This window comes from Psammomys obesus, unplaced genomic scaffold (assembly GCF_907164565.1).
Source record: "Psammomys obesus unplaced genomic scaffold, mPsaObe1.curated_primary_1811, whole genome shotgun sequence".
Taxonomy (NCBI): domain Eukaryota; kingdom Metazoa; phylum Chordata; class Mammalia; order Rodentia; family Muridae; genus Psammomys; species Psammomys obesus.
This window is the reverse complement of record NW_026585644.1, coordinates 38,249,123-38,265,212: the sequence shown is the minus strand read 5'-3', so window position 1 is coordinate 38,265,212 and position 16,090 is coordinate 38,249,123. Positions and strand designations below refer to the sequence as shown.

Genomic DNA, 16,090 nt, shown 5'->3' with positions numbered 1-16,090 from the left:
TCAAAACAGTACGTGTTAATTAAGCAGATTATTAGTTGCGACTGTATTTTTATGTGTATAAGATACTGTTATCTTCTCATTTATAGATAATGAATATAAAGTGAGAAAGTAAAGTTACTCATTAGTCTACACCAAAAAATGAGGAAACTCAGATAATCTGGCAGTATCTATCAAAAGCTATGTTTGTAAAGAATAAACAAATTATATGCAGAGACTACCTATGAAGAAGAAAAATAGTTCCACTGATGCTTTGCAGGAGAGGATAAACCAGAGATTGAAAAAAGTTTTTCAGACAATATTTTGTCATTAAATTTTTTTGAGCTGTATGAGTATTTTGACTTAATATCTATAAAGTCCGCCTACCATATGTATTCCTAGTGTCAATGGAAGCTAAAAGAAAATGTCAGATCCCCCAGAACTTTATAGTTCCAGACAGTAGTGCGCCATCAGGTAGGTGCTGGAGACCAAAAAGGGGTCCTCCAATGCAGGAGTATCTCTTACTCCTGAGCCATCTCAATGTCTCAATAATTTTACATTTTTAACCTCTTCAAAACATTACTAATTCAAACATGAACTTTTATTTCTTTGTTTTGTTTTTCGAGACAGAATTTCTTTGTGTACCCTTGGTGGTACTAGACTCACTTTGTAGACCAGGCTGGCCTTGAACTCACAGTGATCCACCTGCCTTTGCCTCCGAGTACTGAGATTATAGGCGTGTGACTCTGCGGCCGGCTTCAAACATGAACTTTTTAAAAATTCATACCTAATCTCATGACAGGTTACAAAAAAAAAGACCATGGTTTCTAAGTTAAGAGGTTGTTGTAAGCTTTTTGAAATGACTACAGTGTAAGAAAACAAGCAATTCTGACCTAACTAGAACCTCAATTCATTAATATGTATTTTAAAATCTGAAGTTTCATCCCTCACATTACTTAACTTAATTTAGTGGCTATCTCCACAATGAAAAGGTACAACACAAAATTTGAAGGACAATACACTAAAATGAACTTCTAGTCTTTTAAAACTCTATCCCTTCTATAGGCAAAATCCAAAATTATAAACTTCTATGACTTCTCCTGGAAACCACATTTTTGATGAAGTTTTAAAATTTTGATTCTTTGGCAAGACTGGACTTATTCTAGATTCTTGAGCACACTCAGCAAGTGCTCTCCCATGGAGCTAAACCTTGGACTGTTAATTTAATGAAGAGGCTGAAATGGTACCTGCTTAAATAAGTTTGTGAGTAAAATCAGTTCAAGATACTATTCAAGTCCTACAAAGGAAATGCAGACTTAGGCCAAAGTACAAATGTTCTTTACAATAAAAACTTTAAATATTTGTGCCAAATTAGAATTATTAACATACACTAATCCTAAAATGTAAGGGGAGGGCCCAGAATTGTTTTTAAAGAATTATAAACATTGGCATGTCTTACAGATTTGTTAAGTGAAGCTGTTAAATCAATACTAATATATACTACACCCATTTCAACACTTGCAAGCCCTCACTAAGACAGGCTCTTGTTATAGAGCCCAACCTGTATTCAGTATCCAGTGATTATGGGCAGGTAAAACCCAAACAAAACTACTACTGCCTTTAACTGTAACAAGAAACATCAGCATATCAAAATCAAAAACGAAACTGGCCAACTTCTAATGGTTGAAAATAGCTATGGAACTATGTACTCTACCTTACTCTTCCTTCTATTTTCATTTTGGTTGATATTTCCCATTATAAATTTTTCTTAAAATGCATTCACATAAAAACAAAAGGATTTAAGGGAGTGCGTTACTGGGTAATAGGAAAAAAAAACATGAACTTACCTTGAATAAAAAACTACTCATTGTATTGCCTCCAAACATCCCTGTCAAGCATAGGTCTTTTATTTACCATGCAAGAGAGGTCTAAAATTTACATACATATTATATGCTTGAATTTAAATAACTCCATATCATTTTTGTATATTACTGCACAAAAAAATGTAATAAAAGAAGGTATATACCAGTAAACGTACTTGCATCATCCCTTTCTATTCTGGTTCCATCACTAGTAGACACACAAGTAAAGTGCAGGGGTTCAACCTCTAAGAGTCCAGTGAGAGATGTAAAACTTCCCTCAGCAGCTGTGCAGCTGCTGACTTTTCCATTTCCTGGTGCAGAAAGAAAAATCTCATAATTAATGAAAATAATCTACAAAAGATATGAAGTAGCAATAATCATGACTATTATATCAAGTTTAATTACCACAAAATGCACAATCCTCATACACTACTTCAACAGTGAGCACATTCAGAAAACCTATAAACAGAGAAACTAGCTTCCTTCATACAAAAACAGAGCTGAATGAAAGCAAGTTGGTAGGATTCACAGTAATAAGAAACTTACAGCACGTATCAAACTAAATCTTTTGAGCAATGAAACTACCCTGAATTGTAGTAATAATTTATTGATTGCAACAAAACACCAATTATTATTCAACTGGATCATGACTTGTTTTAAATTTTGAAAACAGCTTCTTTGTTTTAATATTTGTACACTTCACTATAAAGGATCTGTAACTCTGCACTTCCAAAAAACTCAAAATTCTGAAACTTTTGACCACTAATGTGATGGACATATATTTCATATTTTGGATTTTCAAACTATGTATATTCAACCTGTAGTCCTTGTACAGTTTTTTTTGTTTTTGTTTTTGTTTTTGAAAAGAGACAGAGAAATTTGAAATACTAAATCAAATTGTTTTAACAGTTCATAGGAATCATGGTTAAGTACTTAAACAAAACAAAACAACAACAAAAAAAAACATTAGTGTTCTGAAGACAAAAGTGTGAGTAGCTACAACAGAGATTGTAACTTAAACTTAGTATCTAACATTTAAAAAGATGAACTTATGAATAAAGAACTAATTGTGTTTTATTCACTTAATAAAAATAGTCAGTACCTGAAAGAACATCAGATAAATCAATTTCATCTGACTGGACACCAATGCTGCTATTGTATACATTTTTACAAGAAGAACCACTCATCTCCAAGTCAAAAAGGACTGGATCAAAGGGGGAGCTGTATAATCCATATCTGAAATAATAAATAAGAAGAACTTACTTGTCAGACATTTAATTAAAAAATTAGCCATTTAGTTTCCAAAGCAGGTTGACTAAAAGGGGCATCAAATTCACTGAACATGAGAGAAAAACTACATTCCAAAATGTTATCCAGAGAGTTAATAAAAAAGATTCAAATAAGCTGGCAGACAATGCAGTGACACTGTTATCAACAGCATGAGGTATGGAAGGGAAAAATCAAAACAAAAAATAAGCACTCCTTTCTCCCACTCCATCACTGCAATGACAACAGAGAGAATAAACATTTTAAGGAAAATTTCATCAAAATTAGGATTTATTACTAAACATATCAGAAAAGCATTATTCTAAATAAAGGAATGTCCAACTTTAAAATCTGAAGACTAAGGGCTGGAAAAATAGCTTAGCGGTTAGGAGCACTTGTTGCTGTTACAGAATACCAGTGCTTCACTCCCAGAACCACATGATAGCTCTTAACCATTCATAATTCCAGGTCCGAGTTAGCTACCACCCTCTACTGGCATCTACAGGAACCAGTTATGCATGTGGTGCATACACGTACATGTAGACAAAACCCTCATACATGTAAAATAAAATAAAATCCTTAAAAAAAAAAAATGAAAGGCTAAAGACCAGCCAGGCATAGTGGTGCACACCTTTGATCCCAGCATGCAAGGGGTAGGCCAAGGCCTGAGTTTCCAGGCCAGACTGGTCTACACAGAAAAAACCTGTCTTAAGGTGGAGAAAAAACTGAAGATCCAAAAATTTTTAAAATCTAGTCTTTTGTTCTTTCACTGTGTTGAGATTTTTAAAAGACAACTGGCAGAAAAAATAATTTCAGGTAAAAGCAACAAGTGATTAACATAGTTAAACTTATAAAGTTAAACCATGAACAAATAACATTAAATGCCTATTGCGTTAGCAAACAGAAGTATCTTTAAATGTTAAATACAATGAGGGCCAGAAAAACAGCTCAACAGTTAAGAGCTCTGGCAATACTTCAAGGGGATGTGGGTTCAATGCCCAGCACCCAAATGGCAGCTCACAACTGTATGTAACTCCAGTTCCAGGGGATCCAAAACATTTTTCTAGCCTTTACAAGCATTGCATGCATGTGTGCACAGACATATTACACAGGAAAAAAAAACAACACAGACACAAAATAAAAAGTATAATTAGCTCTCTGAATAAACATTTATAGAATGTCACTAGTCTAAGGTTCCCTTCCCATGCTTTTTCTGGAACTATTCCCTTGAGCCATTAGTGACATTTAGACAAATATTTAGCACAAACTCAATATACTTTTTAAGGTAAAGAACTGTCTTAGGCATACCTAGCAATCAACAGTTCTGCGATCACTGTTCAGACTTTAAGATGTTAAACATACCTTGTTTGCAGCAAAGCCTCCAGTGGTGTCAGCCTGTCCTGCAACTGTCGGGACACAGCAGTGAGTAAAGCTGCACAAGCCGTACTGCATCCAGCCAAGTCTTCATCCTTAACATAATTCAGCAGTACAAAATACCAATAGACAGAACCTAGAAACAACAACAAAACTGTGCCTTTAGCGCCTTTATTTCTAGTAAGCAAAACTTCAATTTACACATTTATAAACACAGCTACCTTTGCCAGAAAGATATCTCCTTGTTCTGGAAAGATAAACTTTAACAATTTAGAAAGAACACAAAGAGTTCTGAACAGTAATAATATAAACAGCACCCTGAGAAAGTCTTAAACCAAGAATTTCAGGGTTGGTAAAATAACACAGCAGGAATGCGCACTTGCCAGCAAGCCCAACAAAGTGAGTTCAATTCAAAGGATCAAAACTATGTTTTCTTAACCTCCACATGTTCACTGTACCATGCCTGCCCTACTATCCACAAATACAGAAATATTTTCCTAAAGAATGTATAATTTTTCAGGAGGTACATTAACCAAATTTGATGTTAAAAGTTTATCAAGCCATGCATGTGGTGCATGCATCCTTTAGTCCCAGCACTCAGGAGGCAGAGGCAAGTGAAACTCTGAGTTACAGGATAAGCTGATCTACAGAGTGAGTTACAGGACAGCCAGAACTACAGAGAAAAACCATGTTTCAAAAAATAAAAGCAAAAAAAAAAAGAATATAAGAATGTATCAGGCAAGATGAAGCATTTAATCCCAGCACTCAGGAGATAAAGGCAGACAGATCTCAGGACCAGCCCGGTATACGGAGCAATTCTAGAATAACAATGGTCACATAAAGACACCTTCTCAAAAACAAACAAACAAACAAACAAAACAGTATATTAATGTGAGAAAGAGTATTTGTGAATAGCCACAAAAACAGAGACTGAAAGGGCCAAATCAACCTCCCTAAAATACTGCTCCTCTACACAAAATTTTTCTAAACACTCGATGGCAGTGAACGTCAAGCAGTACACTTCAGCAAATGAATGGGAGCAGCACTCTAAACTGTCAGTTACATATAATCAATACAGCATGAGTAAGAAGACCAAGGCACATTAGATGCCTTAGTAAAGAAATTTTAGTACTAATTACATGCCAGAAGGTAAGCAACCTACTGCTAAAAGCTCCTGGTATGACAGAGCAGAAGTTTTTGCAGTGAGCAAAAAAATGTAAGATGCGTAGTTCTCAGCCTGCGAGTTATAACCCTTTGGGGTCACATATCAGAAGCCTTACAAGTCTAGTATTTACATTACGATTCAAACCGTAGCAAAAATTGCAGCTATGAAGTAGTAATGAAATAGTTTTATGGTTGGGGGGTGCCATAACACGAGGAACTATATTAAAAAATAAAAGCTTTTAGGAATGTTGAGATTAATACTTTTAGTCAAATTATATTCCGGGTAAATATAAGCAGTCTAAGATAATGAAAATCGGAATTATTAACCAAGCAACTTTGAGAAATTTTTCTCTGGTTTACTACAAAACTCAAATCCCTGTGAAATATATGAATGAGTTGACTACTTCTAAAACAGAAGAGTATTCCTGTAATCTTTTGCAGCTGGGAAATGGGAGCACTAAGGCTAAAAGTTTAAGGTGAGCCTCCACTACACAAAAAGCCTGAGCTACAAGAGACTGTCCCAAATTTAGATAAGCAAATAAACAAATGTATTAACCAGAACATTACAAAAAACCACGAGAAATGTCTATATAGCTCAATAGTTAAAAACACTGGCTTCTCTTACATAGAACCTGGGTTTGGTTCCCAGTAGCCTTTTGACAGCCCACATCCATGCATGACTCTATCCCCTCCTGGTGTCACAGGACAATATACTTTACTTAAATGCAGGCAAACACTCACATAAAATAAAAACAGATATATCTCTACAAACATACATACGCTCACATACAGATTAAAAGGCTAAATTGATATTTCTTCACAATAACGGCAAAAGACAAAAGTCTCTATTACCTTATACATGTACTATTGGGGGGGGATAGCTTTGCAAATCCCTATTTGATTAACTACAATTATTCCTGAAAAGCATTTCTATGAAATCCTCATATGACCCTTTATGGGACTCAGCTTGCCATAGTCAGACTCAATAACACATAATATATACGCACGTGCATATTACCTATGACATCTCCCTAGCATTTTTGGCATGACAGCCTCTGACATATGATCTACAGTCAGTAATCAACTGAACAATTCAATAATATTAATGTTGCATAAAAAATGTGAAAATGACCTAAAATTTACTGTGCCTCTTAGTTAGTGCTGGTAATTATTATTTTTTAAGCTGCATTTATTTAGTGTGTTTATATGTATGTGCTTGTAGATGCAAGTGACACAGTACAAGTGCAGAGATGAGAGAGAGAGAGAGAGAGAGAGAGAGAAAGAGAGAGAGAGAGAGAGAGAGAGAGAGAGAGAGTGTGTTGCGTTTCTGGGCACATGAGGAAATCAGGGCATAACCTCAGTTACTTCCCTCCTTCCAAAAAGCCATTAGGCACAGCAGCAAGCACCCTGACCTACAGAGCCATCTCACCTAGTCCTATTGTTAAACAGAAAAGTATGGGTACAACAAGTTACTAACCCCTCAAGAAATGCAGATAAGGTAGTGCAATGGCTCAGTCAGTATAGTATCTAATATGTAATCAGGGAGATCTGAATTCAAGCTCTAAGAACACCTAATTTTAAAAGGGCATGATGCCATGTCAGGAAGATATAGACAGGAGGATCCTTGGGACTCAAGAGAGGTAATTCTGCCGCTTGCTGGTTGCAACATTAGATGACCTAGCTGGGGTAGAACCAGAGAGGCCCTCCACTCAATGGTGGTGTGGATACAGGAGAGTCAGGAGAGCCAGAGGGCTAACCAGCTCAAATAAATAGCTCTCAGGCCCAGATCCAGGGCTTTGAGATGGCCCACCCCAACGTCTACCACATCTATAAACTGCTGGAGCACATGCAGGGGCCCAGTCCTACAGTTCCCAAACCACTGGATCTCCATGACAGGGGAACAAAAGGATATGTGAGGAGTCCCAGTGATGTCCCAGATTTAATAGTTCTGTAGAAGCCAGGGGACTCAAATCAGAAAAATTACTCATTTGCAAGAAAAGATACATTATGACACACACAGCTTCAAAAATAGAGATCATCATCATCATCTCCTTTTTCTCCTCCTACTCCTTTTTCAGGTGAGGTTGCAAGGGCAGAGGGCAGAACTCGGAGATGAGTGGGATTGCAGTGCATGATGTAAAATTCAGAAAGAATCACTAAAAAGTTAAAAAGAAAAAGAAAAAAGCATGGTGGACAATATTTTTCCCTGAAGGAAGGATTTCCCGTGTAGCCTTGGCTGGCCTGGAACTCAATCTGTCAGAGATGTGCCTCTTTCTGTCTCCCAAGTACTTGGATTAAAGGCATGCACCATGCAGGGCAGTCGACAACAGTTTTGAGGAATTATACCTAAGATTCTCTGATGTTCCCCCAAATGCACCTGCACAGACAGGTGCACCTACACACACAAACACACCCAATGAACAAAAAATGTACTAATAATATAGATAAACTACAGAAAAATATAGCATAAAAACAAATTGAGTGTTAAATTATTCACTATAAATATTCATTAGTAAAGTAATTTTACATACCACCAGTTGCTGCTGCTGGTAAAAAGCACATATTATCAAGTAAAGCCTTCAATAGAACTGATCCAAATCCAGGCTGACAGGGGTCACATTTGCCATTACTGAAAAATTGTTTATTAAGAAAGAAAAAATTTAAATACATTAAAATTAAATTCAACCCTAAACTTGGCATAGTAGTTAAAAATATTATTTAAAAAAAAAAAAAAAAAGGGCCAAGGCACCAAGAGTTTTCTCCCAGGTTAGACCAAATAAGCAGATGCCACTACTCTTAAATATGTCCCTGATGGTTAAGTGTCAGTTTTTACAGCTGTATAATATTAGAAGACTCAGCAAGACTGTTAAATAACAAAGATCAAACAATGGACAATCAAGCAGTAAGAATTAATTAATTAATTAATTAATCCTCACAAAGCAATTAATCCTATCAGACTTGTATTACATTATCAGACTTAAATAACATTGCATTTTAACCTGAGAACACCAAAAACTTCTTTAGGACCTAACAGACATCAACTTTTGAAAAGTTATTCGTGCATTTGATGAGAATCAAATCCCATCACAGACAAGTTATGAGCACCAAATCACAGATAAAATTTCAAAGTATGCTTTCAAATAAAAAACACACCAACCTAATGCACAGGGCTAGAAATCTGGCACATTTATGGGCAATACTTCGTCCTGCCTCAAAGAAGCAAACACGTACAATGTCTGAGAGACATTTTCGTGTTTTTGAAAGTAGGCATTCAGTTCCTTCCTTTGAGCTGCAAAATAAGAGCAGACAGACTCAGTTTGGACTCTGAATCCTAACAGCCAAAGGACAATCATTAAGGAAAGCAAAATCCTAATTATTAACCTGCCAGGTCCATTTGAATGAACTCCAGCTAACCAGCAGAGAGCATCTAACACAAGACTCTGAGCATGTTCTGTGACCTGAGTGTCATCTGATCTTCTACACAGAGTGTTAAGAAGCTTCTCGTGAAATTCTGAAAACTGTAACATGGCACAACGCTGAACCCTAAAAAGAGAAAAAATAAATCCATTACAATGTATTTGCATGAGTGAAAACAGGAGAGACTACTGCTATGCAATATGGAGGGTTATATAGTGTTTCATTTAAAATTATGAATATCAAAAATAAAGCTTTCAGCCAGGTGCAGTGGCATGTGCCTGTAATCTCAGCATTTGGGGAGGCAGAGGCGGACGGTTCTGTGAGTTAAAAGCCAGTCTGGTCTACAAAACAAGTCCAAGAGAGCCATGAGTACACAAAGAAACCCTGTGTCAAAAAAAACAAAATAAGTAAACAAACAAATAAATAAATCTTTCAGAACTGGGGTGTGGTGCAGTAGCAGAGGACTTACAGCAAATTTAGGCCCTAACAATGCAAAAGAAGAAAATAAAAATGTTTTTTATATATTCTTACGTGCTACACAGAATTTGTATTCGCATTTAAAAAAAAAGTTTACAATAATGTGTTCTAACAGAGAGTACTGTGTCCTTAAATTGTCTTACATTTCTCACCTATTCAGCATACAGTAAGTAATATATAAAAACCAGGAAGACAACAATTAAGGAAATCAATAATATCCTTAGCAACGGGAAAATGAGAATAGGGAATGAGAAGACAAACAAATACTTCCAGATGAAAGTTCAATCATGTCTTTATTTACCCTTTTATTGTCAAAAAAAGCAGAATTGCCATATATGGTGAGGCACACCTTAAATGCTAGGATGTAGGAATTAGAGGCAGGAGAATCAATTCAATGTCAGCCCGGAAGTACCTGAGACCTGTTTCAAAACAACAAACAGAAAAAAGGCAGAACAGACTAATGAAATGTGATTACCTTTCCTTAGGAATTGAAGTTTTCTTAAATCTCCGAATGGTGACAGAGACCTCTTGAAGCAAGTCACAACCCCGAAGATTTTCAGATTTGCGAGTGCCTCCTGCATTTTCATTTTTCACATTAGATGATTTTTCCTAAATAATTTAAGAAAACCAAAAGAAACAAAATATAAATAAAAAAATAAGATGTCAAATACCAGATTAAATTTAATGCCTACTTTCTCACAAAATTTTAATAGGAAAAATATACAGGCAACATTTTTAAAGCCCAATAATAAAAAATTATACAGCCAATTTTTTAATCCAATCCCAAGCTACAGAACTCTAACAAATACAGAGGCATCTGCTTGGCTTACCATCTCCTGCTTAACCTAACTCAAAATTACTTTGATAATCTCCTTGAACAACTGGAAGACCTATGCAAACACAAGGTTATGGGTGCTACTGATACTGTTATTCTTAAGAATAATCATGATAAAGAAATAAAACCCAAGTTCAAAAATTTTCCTCTCAGACAAGGATGAAGAACCTGCACACCTGTGAAAGATTAGCCATGAAGAACTGGCACACTGAACTCAAGCTGCAGCCAGATGGAGTAACTCCGATGCAGACAACTCCGAGTTTGTCTTGCTATTATCAACCTGGCTTCACCTGTAAGTGGCACCAGGCACTAAAAAAAAAAAAACACTTGAGATGGATCCCAACTCCAATGAGGAGACTCTCAAGGTCCTGGCTGACAGATTCAAACTGACAAAAGGAGATGTTGAGATTTGGTTCCTTTTTCGAAGGAACAAGATGAACCTCAAGCAGTTGCCCAAGGCCAACAGGGCAAAGCTGAGGAATAGTACATACACGTCTGAGAAGACTGTGTGCCACTGATGTATCACCCTGATATCAGATTCATCCTCCTGATCCTCCAAAACAAAATGGCCAAGTTCTACTGCTCACCAAGGTGGACAACCAGGCAGAACCCCAAGGAATCCTCCCATTAACAGCAACCCCCAGCTCCCTAGAACTTTGGAAGCCTTGGAAAGGCTCACACTCTTTTGGCTACCAAAGAAGAGACAGCATGTCACAGGATTTCTGACCCTCTAGAGTAAGCTCTTTTTGTTAAATGTTTTCCAACAAACATTTGGAGGAGGGGGCTATTGGGTTTTTACATCTATCAATGATAGATTAATAACAAAGCTTGCTGTTCATAGAAAAAGAAAGAAAAAAAATTAACCATGAGGATCTAGGCTGTCTCTAAAATTATTTCGCAGCAACCTTCTAAACTGGTCAAAAGAACAAAAAGGACCTGATTTTAAAGAAAAATACCTTCTAAAAATATTCCCTATTGAACATAGTTTATAAAAGCTAATTCTTAACCCAAAGTTAATTGAAAGAATTCTCTTAATTATAACTATATCTATTCTGAAATGACTACAAGAAAAATCAGAAATAGACTCAGCAGCAAACTATTAAGCAAGAAAAGCAAACCTTCCAACAAAACTTGGCCACAGTCAAGTCCTGTTCAAAATCAGGTCCATACCTTGCCTGCTGCCACCTTTGCCAAGAGAGAAGCCAGTGAGTAGCCCTTGTGACCCTGGTGTTTCAGAGATGGAAGTCTCACAACAGGACGCATACCACTGCTGCACATTTCATCTGCTCCTCTTTCATTCACTGCTTTGACATGGATTAAAAACGAACGGTACTTCCCTCCTGCCATACCTGGAGGAGTGAAGAGATGAAAAACTTACTGCCAATTTTCATCATCACTTAGGGCAGAAATTCCAATTTATACCACCTGATTACATAATGGAACAACACTGACATGATAGCAAAAAACTTTGTAAGAGTCTCAGAAAATTCTGACAACAGAATTAATCTGACATATCTTTTCCAGTGATGTTATTTAAATGTCAAAAATTTTATAAAGAACAGAAAAACACACAAAAAAGTAAACTGTGTATAAGGGACTACTGTCAACAAATGACTATGTTATGTATGTGATCTATGATCTATCTAGCCTTCCTTTTTAAATGATTGTTTTTTTATCTATTAATTATGTATATGTGTTTGTGTGTGTCTGAGTATGTCCCTATGCATGTGTGTTCAGTGTTTTGAGGACAGAGGGTGTTCGAGGCTCTGGAATGGGAGTTACAGGCAGTTAGGAGCTGCCTGACATAGTGCTGGAATTGAATCCAGGTCTCTTAACCACTGAGCCATCTTTACATACCTTATCTAACTTCATATATGTCCATGCATATATATGTGTAAATACATACACAAAGCACATTAATAGTTATACTTAAAAATCAAAGGCAAGTTTTTACCTCATTTAAGAAAAACTTTTAAGAATTAAGAAGAAAAATCAGTTTTGATGTAACTACAGGTTTTGGGTAAGAAATGTGCCTCTTTCAGACATGAGACAAATACTTTCTTGTGGCTCAGTTCCATCTCATATATATTACCAACACCTTGGAGTTAACTAAAACTCCTGTAAATATGTATTTCAACAAGAAAGCACTCAACAGCTAATAGTCCAATACTGTAGTCTTCTAATGTGTTATAACTAAATTGAGATCACAGACCCCATTTATAATCTAAAATATGTTGCAAAAATATACTTAAATAAATACAACTAACTAAGAAACCATCAGACTACTGCTGCAGCAGGTACTAAATTTTTTAGTAGCTGTTAACTATACCTGTTATTTTCTACTTCCCTGCCTGCCTCTATTGTTGGACTATACTATCCTTATTGTTTTTCGCTAGCCCCAGGAATTCCAATGCTGTTACAGGTTCAGATATGACTATCCATCACAATCTTGTATTTCAAACTTTTATCTTTTTTAAGATTTGTTTGTTTGTTTGTTTATTTATCTATCTACCTATTTATTTATTCATTCATTCATTCATTCATTCATTCATTCATTCATTTATTTATTTATGCAGCATTCTGCCTGCACGAATGCTTACACACTAGAAGAGGCCACCAGATCTCATTATAGATGGTTGTGAGCCACCATGTGGTTGCTGGGAATTGAACTCAGGACCTTTGGAAGAACAGCCAGTGTTCTTAACCTCTGATCCCTATCTCCAGTCCCTGTTTCAAGCTTTTCTTTGACACAATTCATACTTTTACTGTTGCATTAGAATTCTGTAATCACTGCTTCTATCATTTTAAAGATCAAGTGGGGCAGGTATGGTGGGGCACGCCTTTAATCCTAGCACTCAGGAGGTAGAGGCAGCTGGATGTCTAGAGTTCAGCTGGAGTTGCAGGCCAGCCTGATTTACATAATGAACACCAGGACAGTCAGGGCTATATAGAGACCCTATCTCCTAAAAAAAGACCATGAGGTCATGGGGGAAATGTGTTTTTTAAAAAAAAAAAAATACTGCTAAATACTTTTTCCTGAGAAATGCCATGTGACACATCCTTATAAAACGAATTTATACTCTAAGTAATATAAAACATTTGGTTTTCAGCACTACTGCTTCTCAGAATGAACCCAAATACATCATAGAATCTCAAATCTTTGATGAGCAAATGACATGAAGTACAATGGAACTTATAATAAATTTACCTTTATCTAGGGGTGTATATTTCAAAACCATCCACTGGATGGTGTATAACCCTGTATAAACCATGCACTTTCCTAAAGCACAAAACTGTGATGAAGCTACATGACCCTACCTCAAAGACACACAAGACCTCAAAAACTTAGAGTCAGTTTCACATAAATAGGTATTTATGACAGGTGACAACCACACACATAGGAAGCTGCTGTAAGTTCTAATGAAAGAACCAAACAAAACAGTATTTTTTGTGTGATCAATTTTCAAAGCATGTTTTTAATATGCTGCTATTATTTATTCTGCTTTTATAAAATAAGTTACTTCACCTTTAACAAGTTTGGGGCTTGTCAATGTCAACATCCCAGCATGACCTGATAGATCAAGACCACTAGCAAGCCATACTGGACCACACAGAATGTCTTCTTTATGATCCTCTAAAAATGGACATAACCTAAGACCTAAAAAGAAAAATACATATTTTTCTCTCAGTGTATTATTGGAAATCCAAGAAAGAGATATCCATCCCATTTACAAATTTTACCACCACACAAAATACAATACATAGAATGTGTTCAAACAAATCATCACCATGCTAAGGACGTATAATCAATTATCTATGTTATGTGTTGTTTTTCATTCACATTTTATATTTTACCTTGATTTTGAAAAAAGGATCTATAGAATCACAACATGATTTCAAACTGCAAGCCATTAAAGACTAGAATGCAAGTATTAGTGCAGCAGTATTTGCAAAGGAAAGCTGAAAGTTACAGCACATCGCCAAAGCAAAATTATAGGTTACTTTCAAATCATACTCTTAAAACCGAGCTTTTGCAAGCCACAAGGAAGACTTTTCAAAGAGGATTCGTGACCATCACTACTCCTTTACTGCCAGGGACAACAGCTCTGTGGTTGAACTCACACTGTGACTCCTCTACATCCATGTGGTGCATTTCTTCATTCAAATCAACCAGGGACGGGTTCCCATTTTGTTCCACTTCAATGTTAAGAGCTGGAGACAAAGGAAAGGTGATCTGCCTATCTACTGCTGTTTCTAGAGGATAAAAATATTAGTAAACTTAATTTCGCTTAGTAGCAATAACTTTTGTGCCTAAAAACTAAAACTTTCTGCTAGATTTTTCACCATACTTCCTATACAATAGTTGTTGTCAAGAGAAGAATTAAACTCTATGGTTTTATATACTTTCTCCTCTACAAATGGTAATAAAATATTTGCCTGAAGATGTAACTTGTTGGCAATTAAATTAAAAGTTCTTCCCTAAGCTGCACAGTACAAATACCAACAAAGTTTTAAAAATACCAACTGCCTAAGTCCTAGATTCATTAAATGAAAATACAGACACAAATACAAAAACACACCAACACACCCCTCACATAAGTATACAAACACACACAAAAAAATTTTGGTAAAGGAACATTTTCAGATTAGAATGTTTGTACCCTTAATGTTAGGTTGCCATTTTACACTGAATTTATTCTCATTTTTTTTTAAATGAATTTTTAAGGAAAAAAGGAAGCGGTGGGGGAACTCAAATACGAAAAAGAAACATCTAATTCCTACCATGGTAAACCCATGAAAATTTGGTATTATTTCTAGCATTACATGAAAGGCTAGCTTAAATGATTACTCATAAGTAATAATTTCCCAACAAGTTTTTCTTACCATCAAGACTTTCTTTAAAAAGACAAAAATAAAACTAGCAGTCACAGAAGTGGAATTAGTATCACTTCACAGAAGACATGATTAAACTATTCGACATCATAAATCCAAATTACTGAATTACTGGAAAAATCTGAAATGTCCTTTAGATGACTCTTAAGTGATTTAAAAAACAAAACAAAACACAGCACTGGGGAAGAGAAGAGTTAACCAGAACAATAGTCAAGCTGACAATTAGCTCCTGTAAAGACACCAGCCACCAGACAAAGCCCTAATAATAACTCTGACTCCTCTTACCATTGGCTTTCCCTAGGCCTGGAGCTTTGTTCTTCAGCAGTGTCACTTGTATCTGGGGGACACTGGTGATGTTCGAGTTCAGAACGAATTTGAAGTCCACATGTCCAACCATACAAGCTTTAGGTAGAACCAATTCAAATACATGTTCATCCCAGCTGTTGCTGTCAGATAAGGTGAAAAACACTAAATACAGCAGAAACCTTCCTTCATACATAATAATACAATTACCATCACATCACTTTTTCTACCCCCTGATTTACATATTACAATAAATATTCATGTTTCTCAACCAGGGTGTGGTGATATATATCTGTAAATACAGAACTTATGATGGGGAAACAGGAGAAATCAGAGGCCACCCTGGGATGCAATAGTTCTAGACAAAACTGAAGAAAGAAAAGAAAGAAAGAAAGAAAAGAAAGAAAGAAAGGAAAGAAAGGGAAGGGGAAGGGGAAGGGGAAGGGGAAGGGGAGGAAGGAAGGAAGGAAGGAAGGAAGGAAGGAAGGAAGGAAGGAAGGAAGGAAGGAAGGAAGGAAGGAAG

The 16,090-nt window shown here is 36.1% G+C and overlaps 1 protein-coding gene across 10 annotated transcripts in view; it reads right to left on the bottom strand.

Moving 5' to 3' along the window:
* The window catches only part of Birc6 (baculoviral IAP repeat containing 6), a 186,133-nt gene that overhangs the window by 108,790 nt on the left and 61,253 nt on the right, over nt 1-16,090 (bottom strand). For 5 of the 10 annotated variants that reach the window (XR_008721423.1, XM_055618178.1, XM_055618192.1 and 2 more), the window contains exons 12-22: nt 15,550-15,710; nt 14,494-14,625; nt 13,898-14,029; nt 11,542-11,720; nt 10,012-10,145; nt 9,024-9,185; nt 8,800-8,931; nt 8,174-8,271; nt 4,467-4,614; nt 2,941-3,074; nt 2,003-2,149 (exon numbers count right to left, since the gene is read on the bottom strand). Coding sequence is in view for 9 of the 10 variants with exons in the window: in XM_055618178.1 (XP_055474153.1) it covers nt 2,003-2,149; nt 2,941-3,074; nt 4,467-4,614; nt 8,174-8,271; nt 8,800-8,931; nt 9,024-9,185; nt 10,012-10,145; nt 11,542-11,720; nt 13,898-14,029; nt 14,494-14,625; nt 15,550-15,710 (1,559 nt within the window). In the remaining variant the exon portion in view is untranslated. The remainder of the gene's footprint in view (nt 1-2,002; nt 2,150-2,940; nt 3,075-4,466; nt 4,615-8,173; nt 8,272-8,799; nt 8,932-9,023; nt 9,186-10,011; nt 10,146-11,541; nt 11,721-13,897; nt 14,030-14,493; nt 14,626-15,549; nt 15,711-16,090) is intronic. The other 5 variants (XM_055618208.1, XM_055618213.1, XM_055618186.1 and 2 more) reach the window with 4 other exon arrangements.